We start from the raw sequence: 14,362 nt of genomic DNA on the forward strand, positions 1-14,362 counted from the left end.
TGATCATCACCAGTATATTTATGTATAATTCCCATCGCACAAGTCTCAAAGTAAAATGGATATGGCATGGATATTAAGATAATGATCAGACACCAGTGTGAGTCAAGCCCGAAAATAGGCCTCGCTATTGTGTTTGCCTTGAAATAAAACAATATATCGTCCATAATGTCAGGTGATTGATACATATGCTTATGGAATCCTACGTTGGCTATGAGCCCACGTATTATTATGATTACTAAAGCATCGTCTTAATAACAACTTGGTTCCTGACTGATCACGACGTTGAATCTCAACACGTTGGTCAATAATACTGCCTTAAAAGAATAACTATATATACGAGGAGCGCTCAGAAAGTAATGCCCCACTTATTTTTTTCACGGGCAAAATACATTAAAGAAAAGTGAAACCTACCCATGGAATGGGCAGATTTATTGGTTAATATGTGCATTACTTTCCCATATAAATCCTGTTCCATCTCAATGGGACCGACACAGGAGGATTTCTTCTCAATTCTGGCTATCGCCTGATGAAGCTGATTGTAATTGCCAGCGAAACATTATCCTCGAATTGTGAATGTTGTCGGTTTACCCTTCAATGCACCAGTTTGCTCAAGTAGCAACTAATTGGCACGTTTTGTTTACGTGACAAACCTTACTAATTGGCTGCGTCGGGTGATGGTGGGTTTCACAACACGTTTATATTTACACGATCTAACCCAAGAAACAAACGTTATTATGGATAATATTGGCCGCGAAAGCATATAAAACTCAATGATTTTACGCCATCGAAAAACGAGAGCAATGCATTCCTTGCCGGTGTGGCATTACCGTCTGGGCGACCCTCCGTATATAACAGGCGACGTTTTGCGCAATTGCCCTTTCTTCATGGCACGTAAAAATAGAGGACCATTTCCCAAAGCGTCGCCTGTTATTATATATATTTTTCCCTTTTCTAAGGCCACACAGTGTGGTTGACGAGTCGGTTGAGTGTTTCCGTGAAATCATGCTGATGCACCCCCACCGCCAATGCAGCGTCACCGAATAACATAATGAAATACTTTGTTTTTTTAGTTATTACGTGGCTTCGATGTACGCTTTTCGGGCCTGACTCAAGTGGCGCGTTGGCCCCTGAAATCGTGTGCTGCGCTGTGCGTCTTTGCGTCCCTTCCGCAGCGGCTGGAGCTCACGGAAGTGATTCACGTGCGAGGGTGCACGCACGCCATCTTCCTGTGGATCGGAGACCGCCTGCCGCTGGCCATTTTTGTCTCCGTCCTGATTTTGCTGTCTCAGGTATTGGTTTGCACGTAACTTGAAATCTAACGTGTAAAACACGATACATGTAAATGTAGACATTGTATATCTGGTGTGGACTTGCTGTGTGTAACATCACCCGGCTTAGGACAGCTGAGCAGAGTTCAGAATTCAGAATATGTATTTATACTGCAGGAGGAATCCGATGAGCTATGAAGCTCTTTTTCACAGATGTCCAGTCGGGGCGGGTCAGAACATTACAGCAAGAAACTAATTAAAAAACACGATAGGAGTGCAAAGTATAGGAAGGTAAGCAAATGACTCATAAAAAATATATTTTACCAGGTAAAGCCGACTGAGCTATTTGCTTCTTTTTCAGGAGCAGCCTGACCCCAAATGATAGCTCAACAAAGTGGCTCATCACGTGCAAATCTAGAGCAGCCAAATACTCTAAACGCGTGATTCTAAATGTGGAGGGAAAACCGGGGGATCCGGAGAAAAATCCACATGACCAACAAGGAGAGAAACATGGAAACTCCAAATATACAACAGGCGTCAGGGTCGAACCCACGACCTCCTGCATGCCAGGCAAGGGAGATAACATCTCGCCACCATGACGCCCAACATGCATTGTCAGCCTTAACGGGTACTCGCAAACAGTACTTGGCTTCTGCGGTCTATCACGAGCGAACGTGGGAGTGTTTTTGTACGAACGATCTGAACGCATGTTTCATGTGCAGCCCCCTTCCCCCCGGTGGTGTCGAACAGTACCTGCCAACTGATGTCCGTTCAGCCGTGACAATCCGTGCTTTTATGGCCGGACTAAAAATATGTATTGTTCTCTTCTGTTTATACTCTTTGGTTCTTTCGGTAAAAGTCACGTGGGTATAAAATAAAATAAATAAAATCACGACGTTCCCATTGCAACACAAGCAATCATCATCAAGTGGGAAAACCACAGCAAAAATTTTTTTTTTGCAAAAATTTTTTTTTTGCTGTGGTTTTCCCACCTTGATGATGATTGCTTGTGTTGCAATCGAAACGTCGTGATTTAATTTATTTTATTTTATACCCACGTGACTTTTACCGAAAGAACCAAAGAGTATGTATGGATCCCTGCAGTCACGAAAACTTCAAATCACTCTTCTGTTGAGTTTCAGTTTAATTGGTCTCTGCGCCATCCACGCTTCCATCAGTAGTGCATTCGCTCATTCGGCACCTTACCAAGCTTGTACCTTCAAAGGTGATCACATCAAGGATGATCTCGTAACAGTAAAACTCTTTGACTGAAAAAACATAAGAAGCCGCCGTATTACTGTGAAACACGGCTTTTTCAGCAGCACGTAAAAAAACGTAGCTCTGCCTCCTTTAACATGACCACATTTGTCAGTTTTATACCCTTCTCAGCTTTTCATGAATATAGTTTGTTGTACATTTTTACATTGATTGATATATATATGTACCTTGCTGATCTCCTCAAAGAGCATGAATCAGCATGCAAACTCCGGTCATCCTCGGAGCAGCTTGTGGCTAACCATCGAACAAAGTTGGTCACCGCATCACGCACCCATCCGGAACGCTCTTGCCTTGGATATTTGGAAGCCACTGGAGCTATGCACTTTTAAATCTAGATTGAAAACTAATTTTATTCACAACTGCTTTCTGTGTTTAGTTTGTTGTCCTTCCCCCGCACCTCCGATTAGCACGGTTGGCTACCTACAGTGCGAAAGAAGTGCAATATACAGACACATATATATAATTCTAGATTTGAAGCTTTCGTGACTGCAAGGATTCATATTATTAGGTTTTTTTGGTAAAGTCACGTAAGTAAAAATTTTAAATTAATAAAGGTAAATTAAAAATCACGACGTTTCGGAGGCAACACACCTTTACATCAGCCGCACCTTAACAACTCTTGGAACCTCCCATTTCAACCAGTCTACACCACAAAGGCTCATTCCTTGCAGCGTGCTTCATCCGCACCGAACCTCACAATGGCTCCTCCCACCCTCAACCAGTATATATACAAAGACTGTTTTCTTGGAATTTCTCATTTACTTGATACAGCGAGCGTGCTGTGACGGTTCCACCTGAAGACGGAAGCTTGTGTTGGCTCCGAAACGTAGTGATTTTTATTTTACTTTTATTAATTTTAATTTTTTACCTACGTGACTTTACCGAAAAAACCTAATAATACACATATATAAGCAGATTCCAAAAAGGCCGATTTCCAAAAAGCCTCACCGAGGGCCCCACCACTGATCCACGTGGCTCTGTTCTGCTAGGAAAACTGTGGTGGCTCCATCGCCAACTGCTTCAGAATGACGACCGTTCGCCACGCACACCTCTTCCACAAGCGGGACATTAAGCATGACCCCACAGTGCAGTGACTGTGGCCACCCGAACCAAACAATGGACCACATTTCGAACGACGGGCTGGACAGCGGTAGTCGTGCTACTCTGGAAGCGAACTCACTTTGTATTTTACCAGGCAAGGCCCACAGAGCTACGTAAATCTTTTTCAGAAGCGACCTGGCCACAAATGATGGCTCAACGAAGTGGCTTATCGCGTGGAAATGTATTGCCTCCAAATACTTTAAACGCACGTTTTGAAATGTGCAGGGAAAAACCGGAGGACCCGGAGAAAAAGATCACGTGACCACGATGAGAACATGCAAACTCCAAATATACAGGCATCAGTGTCGTGATCAAACCGAAGACTTAATGCATACAAGGCGAGGTAGTTAACATCTCGCCACCATGGTGCCCATTATTATATTATCATCACATGGTTCACAAACTTAGACGTGGAATTTTAACGCGTTCCCAGCTGTGACACTCGACATAAGCAGAGGTCCCCCAGGAGGCTCAAAGGGCCGCCTGATTCACTTGCAAAACTAGGAGTACACCAAATTTCAAATCAACTTTATATATAAAAAAACTCTTCATTCGAATAACACTACTCAAATAATGCAAACCGTAACTCCTCTATTAACCTAATTCTTGCACAGGGCGATGATACAACAGAGTCATAGAGTAGCTTGTCCGACATATGAGAGTTACAGTAACGTGAAGCACCCATGAATAATTACATTTTGGGCCTCCAATGGACCTGGCACCTCCACTGGGTTCCTGTTTCCTCCCAGCTCGTGGCTTCAGAGGTCAGCGCCGTTGCCAAATGTCCCTCTCCAATCACTAAACAACTAAAGACCATGGGGGGGGGGGCTGTCTTGGGGTGAAGCAGAGAAAGCTGCTAGAGACCATCCGGCATGGCGTGGGCTTGTTGCGGCCTTATGCTCAACAGCGAGTGAAGGGGAGTCAGTAAGTAATCGCTCTACAATACACACGGGTGTGCACGTTTTCTCGCGTGCAGCCTCTTGTTCAAACCACTGCTGGATGCGGGCCCATCCACGCCACATGGGGTCGTGGAGGATTATTGGAAGCGCATTTTTCCGTGAGGGTTGGTGCAGGCGGGTCGCATAGAGGTTGAGTATAATACAGTACAACAATGCATCTGGAACTCTTGACCATCTGCTGACAGCAATAGCTCCGCAGCAGCCTACGACACATGCTGCGTATGATGCTCGGCTGAAGCGTTATCCAGGCTCAGCTCCAGGCTCAGCTTCCGAGAGCGGTCACAGGCTCAATACAATACTCACGCACGCACAGCTCCCATTCTGCATTGTTTCCGTGTGCAGCGGTCTACTGTGCATCGTTTAATAGAAGTGTTGCTCAGTAATTCACAAAGTTTCAGGAAGTTAAAAGAAATCAATGGAGCTTGAAATTGCGCCGTTGCCAGCTCCGCCCGTTCTTAAGTCAATGCTCGTGTAGAGGAACCGCCGTAAGTCTTTGCTGCAGCAATTAGAAGGTTATTGCAAATGCATAGGCGATGGCCCTGACACGTTGATTTGCATGCCCGATATGAGAACTGCACCACGGCAGTGGACTCGAGGAAGGAGTCCCAATGCGTTGTGTGGGAGCGCAATAGGACGGGGGAAAGGGGGGGGAGTGGTGCCATTCTCAATCAAAGTCTTTTTTGCCACCTTGCCATTTAATCAGTCACAAGTAAACAAGTACCAGCACGGTGGTCACACATTCAGACGTAAAACATCTCGCCACCGTGGCAAGATGTTAACTACCTCGCCTGATATACAGGAGGTCGTGGGTTCGATCCCGACCTTGACGCCTGTATATTGGCAGTTTGCACTTGCTCCCCGTGGTCGCGTGGATTTTTCTCCGGGTCCTCCGGTTTTCCCCTCCACATTTAGAAACACGCGTTTTAGAGTGGTTGGCTGCTTTAAATTTCCACGTGATAAGTCACTTCGTTGAGCTATCATCTGTGGCCAGGTCGCTTCTGAAAAAGAGCTACATAGCTCAGTGGGCCTTACCTGATAACATTTATAAAAAAAATGTTTATAGTTTGCATGTGCGCCACCGCTCCCCACCACCACGCACAGCCTCGGCTGATTTTGTTCTATCGGCTGACACTGCGGCCACGGCGAGGGCCCTGTGCGACGTAGGGGCATGAATTAACCAAGAGCCGTTTCATTGACCCATTTTTTATTTATGAGGCCTGAACCACACACTGCACTCTCTCTCTATATATACGTGGCACGCTCGCACGTGTTGAGGTGGTTGCATTGCGCCGTGCTACGAACCCTGCCACCCGTCTGCGATTCTCGCTCACGGCAAAACATCGTTGACGATTTCCTGCACCAGTCCTGGGCCTCCCATCGGTCGACTCAGTCTCAAATGAGTAATTGGTGCGCGGTGTGCAAGAACATCGCCACGAGGGAGACAAAGGCGGCCGGGGCGTGATGCTGACCACCCTAAGTGCTCGCTAACAGCACTTGCCCCGACAGTCTGTTAAGGCTATACGGGAGGTTTTTTGTCTTTGGTGACTGCATTGCCTCGTGATTGCCACAGATTCACATTGCATGGGTTCCATTGTGCCATTCCTGCTGCTGCACGATAGTTTTGGGGAGATGTTAAAGTGCTCTTTCTCATGTAAGGTGACATTATGTAGATATAAAAAAAAATCTGAAATGTCTCAAAATGAGGACTTTTCATTGCTGCTGTCATTGCCCAAATCCAGAATTTACAGAAGCCGACTTACACCAGCGTGAGTGTAGTGGGATTCTAGAAACGTCTTCTGACCACCGTGCCAGACAGCCCTTCAATGACAGACACAGAAATGAACAACCACCGCAGCAGCATGACGACAAGTGCCCACAGACCCTCTGTCATCCTGACAGAATGTAGGGACAAGTGCTTTTGGCAAGCACTGCTTAAGGCCGGCACAGCGACCTGCGCCACCTTTGTCTCCCCAGTGGAGATGTTCACACACTGCACCAGGCACTCATTCATGGCACCCCACCTCGGAGGAGGATGACGTCACAGCTGTGCATCGTGGCTGGCAGTTGAAAACCCCAAGTCACTGGGTTCACAGGAATACTGCTCCACACAAAAGCAAAGGTGCCCTTATAGCCTTTAACAGACTGTTGGGGCAAGGGCTGTTAAGGAACGAGGGGGCGGTGTGACCGGAATTTCACCCTGCCGTCTTTGTCTTCCCAGTACCAACAATTACCCCACTGGGTATTCATTTCAGGCTGAATAAATCTATGTAAGACCCTGGATCGATTGAGATATTCGTCACTGATGCTGGCTATGTGTTGGAATCGAACTCGGGTCGCCGGACTTATAGTGCGCTAACCATTACACTCACGCACTGCAAGCACACAAAGACAAAGGTCCTCCAAAAATACTTTAATAGACTGTTAGGGCAAGTGCTGTTAGCGAGCAAGCACACACAGACGGTTCATTCACCCCTGCAAGATGAACATGCGTATGCACACAGAGACAAAGATCCCCTGTATAGCTTGAACAGACTTGGGGCAAGTGCTGTTAGCGAGCACCTATGAAGGCCGGCACGGCACACGAGGGGGTGGGTGGCTAGCACCACGCCAATATGTTTCCCTAGTGGCGATGTTTACACACCGCACAAGGTACCCATTTGAGGCTGAGTCGACCTATGCGATTAGACCTAGGGCCGGTTCAGATAATCGTCACTGGTGTTGGCCGTGAGTGGGAATCGAACTTGAGCCGCTGGGTTCGTAGCGCAGAGCGCTAACCGCTACACCACCACTCCCGACACGTGTGTGTTTGTGTGTTTGCTTACACAAACACACTTCCACACACACACTTCAATCACTGCGGCGCATTTCTAATTCGGCCGGCAGACCGCTTTACTCTTCTTTTTTCCGGCACTCATGCCGCCCGCCCCAGATTTATTTGGTTGCATGCTTCCCGGCTACTAATTCAACAATCGCATTGGCCGTCGACGTGATGTACGGCTCTGAGTAATCTCCTGCCATAGTTGGGGGGGCCGCAATTTACTGCTGGGCTGGGGTCCAGGGCCGTTTGCGGTGGCAACCGGGCCAGCCACCACGGCTGCCTCTGCTGCAGGCAGAGCTCTCAGGGCCCTTCGTGCACCGACTGTGGCTCCATTATCCCACTTTGGCGTGCAGTGCCACGTATTGCCCTTTTTGCAAAGCCGGACCCATTCGGCAAGATATTACCGTCCACCGATTGTGCCTGTGTGGCAACGTGTAGTCCGACAAACATATATAAAGTGTGTACATTACGGATGAGTTTCAGGTTAAAAAAATATTGGATTTTGGCTTTTTAAGGACGATTTTGGCCCCTATTACCCATTGTTCAGATTTATTTGATCATTTTCGTCATGTAGTAAATTAACGTGTCTTCATGCTGGCAGACATGGTGTCACCTGATGTCACGTGTCGTGGATGTGACCGTCGCTTTCATCGCGCCGTATTTTCCGATCAATCCAAAATTTCAATTGTGAAAATCTGGAACGCGTATTTCCTAATAAAAAATATAATAATAAACTTCTGAATATAAATGTACAAAATATAGAGGGCAGCCCACCATACAGACGAGGTGATGTGATACTCACCAAACACTCTGCTAGCCTTCATTATTGCTAACCAGCAACACATTTCACCACACTCATTAAAATGAATGAACCAAACATCCCGATGCAGGACCATATAGACCTGACACTTGGGCTTTCCTGGATAAATGAACCACGTGGCTGGATGGGAATCTTTGTCTTCATATTGTCATACATTATTTAAAAGAAAATAAGACTGGTCAGTTCTTACATATGGTTCCCCTAGGTCTGCTGCAATATAGGTCGTTGAAATTCATCACATCTTTTAAAAATATATATATACAACTCACTTTGTAGTGAAGGTGTTTCATGAAATAAAAATGAACTATGATGGCGATGGTAATGATCGGGAAAACAATCATAAGACGATTTGTGTTATATTCATCAAAGACCACAACATCTCTCTCTCTCTCTCGGGATTGCTTTTTCAAGTTGAAATGTCAAGCCTCAAAGGTCATTTCTCGCAATATTCTAGGCACATGTTTATTTCAACATATTTCTTTTTTCAGAAAGCCACACTTGCCAGTCGCACTGGCCATCCCCACTCTTGACACGGGTCCCACGGCAGTTTGCAGGAAACCTGAACTCCTCCCTGGGATAGAAATATGCCTTTCACGGTCAGCGGCCCTCCGAGCAATATCACAGTGGCCCAGAGAATTGCCACCGACGAGGGGCAGTCACCCCCTTGCCCCGTCCGTTCATCAAAATGACAATAAATGTCAACTTGCCGAAATGTTCAGAACAGCTCCATTTCCTTTGCTCATTTCCTGCAAGAGTAACTTTAAATGATGCAAGGATGTCTCCCTCCATACGCGAGCCTCCTGTGTTTTCTCTCTCAATGAAGACGTCACCGGTATGGGAGCAAAATCGTGAATTTAATTGAGTAAAAGTTAATTGGGAAGCATGATAATAGAAAATGGGATGGATAGTATAAGATGGGAGCGATTTCGTGGTGGTTAGCGCACTGCTCTCCGAACCTGGCGACCGGAAATTTTATTCCCAGTTAACATCAGTGGCGAGTGATATCCGAACTTTCCACAAATGATTAACAGTTGCCCGTACTTCTGCAGAACTTGGCTTGACTGGTATGAGTATATAATCAAATTACTATTTTTAATATTACGGTCATCGAAATTCTGAACCTGATTTGTGTTGTTGTTCAAGAGACCGGGAGATTGATGATCGGTCGCCGCGTTGACGGCGTTCGTTGCTGATTTCTCACTTAACAGAGTGGGCCGCGTGAAGGCTGCTGCCATCTTCCAGTCCAAGATAGCAGCCTTACCTGACCGAGACCATCAATCTCACTGCGTAGTAACCTAGTTTGTAGTAGAGCGAGCGGTTCGCAATCAAATGTTGCGAGTTCAAATCCTGGTTGGGGGGGGATGACTCAGCCCATCATCTCTTCAGAATCTATTAAATATGTACTAATTTCGATTTAAAGCTTTCGTGACTGCAGGGATTCATCTTCTTGGTTCTTTCGGTAAAGTCACGTAGAAGGGAAGTAATGATAATAACATAATAAAATAATAATATTATGTTTTATTTTTATTATTTTATTACTTCCCTTCTACGTGACATTACCGAAAGAACCAAGAAGGTGTACTACTTTGTGGGGAAGTCAACAATTGCTATCTTATGGATCCACTCACCCTGCTATAGGATTGTGTAATTTCCACCACTGGCTCAGAGATCATCTTGGTTCTTTCGGTAAAGTCACGTAGAATGGAAATAATAAAATAATAAAAATAAAACATATTTTATTATTTCCATTCTACGTGACTTTACCGAAAGAACCAAGAAGATGAATCCCTGCAGTCACGAAAGCTTTAAATCGAAATTTGGCTCAGAGATGTTAACAGGGAGATGAGCGCCAATGCTTCAATGCTCATTTGGAAAAACAATTTTGGTGGAAATCCTGGTATTGATTTGAAGCTTTCGTGACTGCAGGAATCCATACTCTTTGATTCTTTCGGTAAAGTCACGTAGGTATAAAATCAAACAAATCACGACGTTTCGATCGCAACACAAGCGATCGAAACGTCGTGATTTTTTTTATATTATTTTATTTCTAACTACGTGACTTCACCGAAAGAACCAAAAAGTAGTAATCCTGGTATTTTTGGCCACGAATCGCAGCAGAGCAGACTCAGCTCCATAAGCCGGCAAACCAGCCCCCTTGCGGCTTCCTATGAGTTTTATTTGAAGTTGGTGAGAGTCAATACCATTCCACGCACACGATCATGCAGTAGGTGATGTGGTGGATCCCCTTTTTAAGAGCAGTGCCAGTACGATTGGAAAGGTTATTACTCACACACGAATTATCAAATCCCTCTGGCCTTGCCTCTACACAATGGAGTGACAGGGCGTGGGTCTGAGTGTGCCTCATCTCAAGGGAGTATGTACAAAACCACTTGACCAAGGTCAGAGGTTGCGATATTGGATTTTTAAAGGAACCAACCATAAAAGACCGCAATTACTTGCCTCATGAAGCAAGGTGAATAAACATCGTCTATGGTGCTATTTTTAGATTGTTCAAAGTGAGTTGCACAAATTCTCGGGATCCGCCAGCCTCTTCCTCCAAAGCGCTGGCTTTCAGATGTGTACCACCGAATGTGATTGTGAACGATAAATAACATTCAATTGTTGACACTCGGGGTCACGAAGAGCTTGGTGGCAGTGTGTAATATTTGAACGGTCCGTACATTCACTTGCTTTCCATCTTAAAAGGTCTAAGGTCAACTTATGGATATAATTGATCCATAATATCCCAGTGGTCACTATTTTTTGACGAGACCGAATTTTCCTATATTCTGTAATGTCTGTAAGAGTGGAACCTTACGCTCAAACTAATATTTTACGCATTTTTATTAATAATCTATTTCTTAGATGTTAACTACCTCGAGGTTAACTACCTTGCCCGGTATACAGGAGGTCATGGGTTCGATCCCAACCCTGACGCCTGTATAATTGGAGTTTACATAATCTCCCCGTGGTCGCTTGGATTTTTCTCTGGTTCCTCCACATTTATAATAATGCGTTTGGGAGTATTTGGCTGCTATACATTTCCACGCGATAAGCCACTTCGTTGAGTCATCATTTGTGGCCGCCAGGTCGCTTCTGAAAAAGAGTTTATACAGCTCGGTAGGCCTTACCTGGTAAAATGTAAAAGTTTAGTTTTTAGCTTAGTGTAATAGTTAAGGTACTCGACTTGCGATCTAAAGGTCGCTGGTTCGATTCGACGCGGCAGTTGAAACATTGGCCATGTTACTTAACCCCCCCCCCCCCCATCCACCAGCCGTGTCCACACAGCAGTGTAAATGAGCGCTTCCACCAATGCCAGACATCGGCATGTGTGCCTCCTGCGTGAGCCGATGCTATTTATGGAGATCGACAGCCGCCTGGGAAATCTATTTCACCACTGAGATGGGGCTTAGAGGAATTAGTCCATTTTTACGACCAGCCCAAATGGGTGGTCTCTTGTGACACGAATGCAAAATTTTAATGCTGCTATTTCAGGAAGTGTTTGAATGAACCAGACTGTGGTGTGTGAAAGGAAACACACTCTTGGCCAGAGCTGTTAATTAAATTAAAGCAGCACAGAGAGGTAGTAGACAGTCTGACTCAGAACGCAATCACATTAGCGTTCGAGACCTCACTGGGTCAACACTTCTGATGCCATGGGTTTGACTCAGAAGTCCGCCAACTTCTGATATGCAACCTCGGTCGTGTGTCTCCTAATTTATCGTTTCGGAAGGGTGATCGATGGGTTAAAGCGGAAACCCTGGGCTGTGATGTGAACTCAGACAACGTTGTGAACGAGTCGAGCGCTGTACTGCAGCACCGAATGGTGACATTGCTTACCTGTGGATGGACATCAAACTCTATGGTGATGACCTTGACATTGGTGACCACATTGAGACAATGTAAACTCTTATCGGTTTAACACGTTAGGCTTTCGCGACCAATATTATTATAATAAACGTTTTTGGGTTAGATCGCGTTATTTATAAATGTGTCGTAACCCTCCACCACCCGACACGGCCAATCAGCAAAAAAAAGTGTCACGTTGACAAAAGACAAATAGTTCACTACTTTAGCCCACCGGTGTGTTGAAGCGTGAAACCACAACATTTACAATTTCTGAGTACGACGTTTCGCTAGTAATTTCATCCAGCATCATCGGGCAATTCACCATTCTGGCGAATGGTAATTGCATCCAAAAATTGTAAATGTTTGTTTCACGCTTCAACACACCGGTGGGCTAAAGTAGTGACCTATTTGTCTTTTGTCGACGTGACACTTTTTTTTGCTGATTGGCCGTGTCGGGTGGTGGAGGGTTTACGACACATTTATAAATAACGCGATCTAACCCAACAACGTTTATTATGAGTAAACTCGTTCGTTTGTTTCTCAGACCGCTTGTCCTGGTGAGGTTCGCGGCAGCAAGCGTATTGAGTCGGGTGGTCCAGACCTTCCATTCCCTCGAATGTGATTGCATTTGATGAAACCCGGGTAACTGCTCCAAATCTCCCAATGCCACAGTCTGACTTTACAATTCAAAGAAACTGGCCGGAGCACCATAAACGACGTTTTGACAAGTTGGTTAAACCAGACGCATGAATAAAGCAGCTGCACTGGAGCATCCACGATTGACAGTGCGTGAAGACCAGGTCCGGTACAATATCGTCCGGGCCCTTTCCCGCAGCTCGCATTGCAGCCAGCTCAATGAATGACTGAAGCATAACACTTTGCTGTGCACCTTACATTAGGTTTTTGGGATGTTTCTTCTCGATTTGAAGCTTTCGTGACTGTGTAGTGACAGAACGGTCACTACTGTGTTGGCCCGTACGAGGGCTGGGGGCCCCAAGGGGGTGCCTGGGGGGTCACGTGCTGGAGGGATCCGGACCTTCCCAGAGGTGGGGGAAGTGAGGCGTGGCCTGGGAAGTGAGGCGTGGCCTGGGAAGGGAGGCGTGGCCTGGGCGGAGCCGGCCACGCCAGAGAGAGACGAGATATAAGGGTGGTGTGAAGGCAGAGCAGGGCTGTTCCTGCGAAGAATGAAGACACCTCGTGAAGATGCCAGAAGAGTAGACCTACAGTGAGCGGACTGCCAGCAGCCACCTGGCTGGGTCACGCTGGAGAGAGACTAAAATACAATTGTGTGTTAGCTAGTGTAGGTCGGTGGTCACCACCCTCTGTGTAGAGTAAGAGTAACTGTTGAGTAAACGTTGTGTTAATTAATAAATGAGTGTTGCCTCCCAAGAAGTGTGTGCGCCTAAATTGAACCCACTACATTTGGTGTCAGTTGTGGAAAAATAAATATTGCTAGGTGTTATCCTAGGGAAGTAAAATGGGCACACGAAAAACAAATACAAAACTCATCTGGACGTCTTCGTACGACGGGGATGGTGTGACGACCGTCCTTCGGACAGCCCCGGGGATGGCAGCCCCGGTGACAGAGAGAGAGAGATGGCGCTGCACGCGGAGCGGTGGGACTTGCATCGCACTGCTGCTTCGCCGCCATCGGGAACGGAGCGATGGAGCCGCGGCGAGAGGACACCATCGTCGCTGCGGGGGCTGGCGGGGGAGGCCCGGGCATGCGGGCCACGCGGTGGGCCCGCCATTTCGGCGGCTGGTCGGGGCGCTGTTCCCGCCAAAACACCGTTCCCGCCATTTCGGCGGCTGGTCGGGGCGCTGTTCCCGCCAAAACACCGTTCCCGCTATTTCGGCGGCTGGTCGGGGCGCTGTTCCCGCCAAAACACCGCTCCTGCTGCCGAAATGCCGCTCCCGCCGACATCAACGCCTGCAGAGGGGGAGTTCCAGCCTTCTGCTCGAGCGCGAGAGGTGGATGGGTTCGCAAGAGCAGGCCGTGTTCACCATCAAAGATTCTTCGGGCCGTTCCAGTGCTCCACCTTGCCGCCCTCCGCTATTCACAGTTTGCCAGGCGAGTTGTGACTTGACAAGCACCCGGCCCCAATAAAAATAATAATAATAACTTCACCCATCTTACGTGTGCCGGGTTGCGATCGCGGGTTTTTTTTACTCGCTGGGATGCGGAACGTGTTCGTCCGGTTGTGTGCGTGAGAAATTGACGCGGCGACCAGTGTTTGTTGTTAATTACGGCGTCGAGATCGGTATCTTC

The 14,362-nt window shown here is 46.6% G+C and overlaps 1 protein-coding gene across 1 annotated transcript in view; it reads left to right on the forward strand.

Annotated features, from left to right (window-relative positions):
• The window catches only part of LOC133354467 (tetraspanin-15-like), a 290,888-nt gene that overhangs the window by 272,200 nt on the left and 4,326 nt on the right, over nt 1-14,362 (forward strand). The window contains exon 7 of the mRNA XM_061571317.1: nt 1,173-1,289. Within this exon, the coding sequence (XP_061427301.1) occupies nt 1,173-1,289 (117 nt within the window). The remainder of the gene's footprint in view (nt 1-1,172; nt 1,290-14,362) is intronic.

This window comes from Lethenteron reissneri, chromosome 47, assembly GCF_015708825.2.
Source record: "Lethenteron reissneri isolate LAM-NWPU_2019-01 chromosome 47, ASM1570882v1, whole genome shotgun sequence".
Lineage (NCBI taxonomy): Eukaryota > Metazoa > Chordata > Hyperoartia > Petromyzontiformes > Petromyzontidae > Lethenteron > Lethenteron reissneri.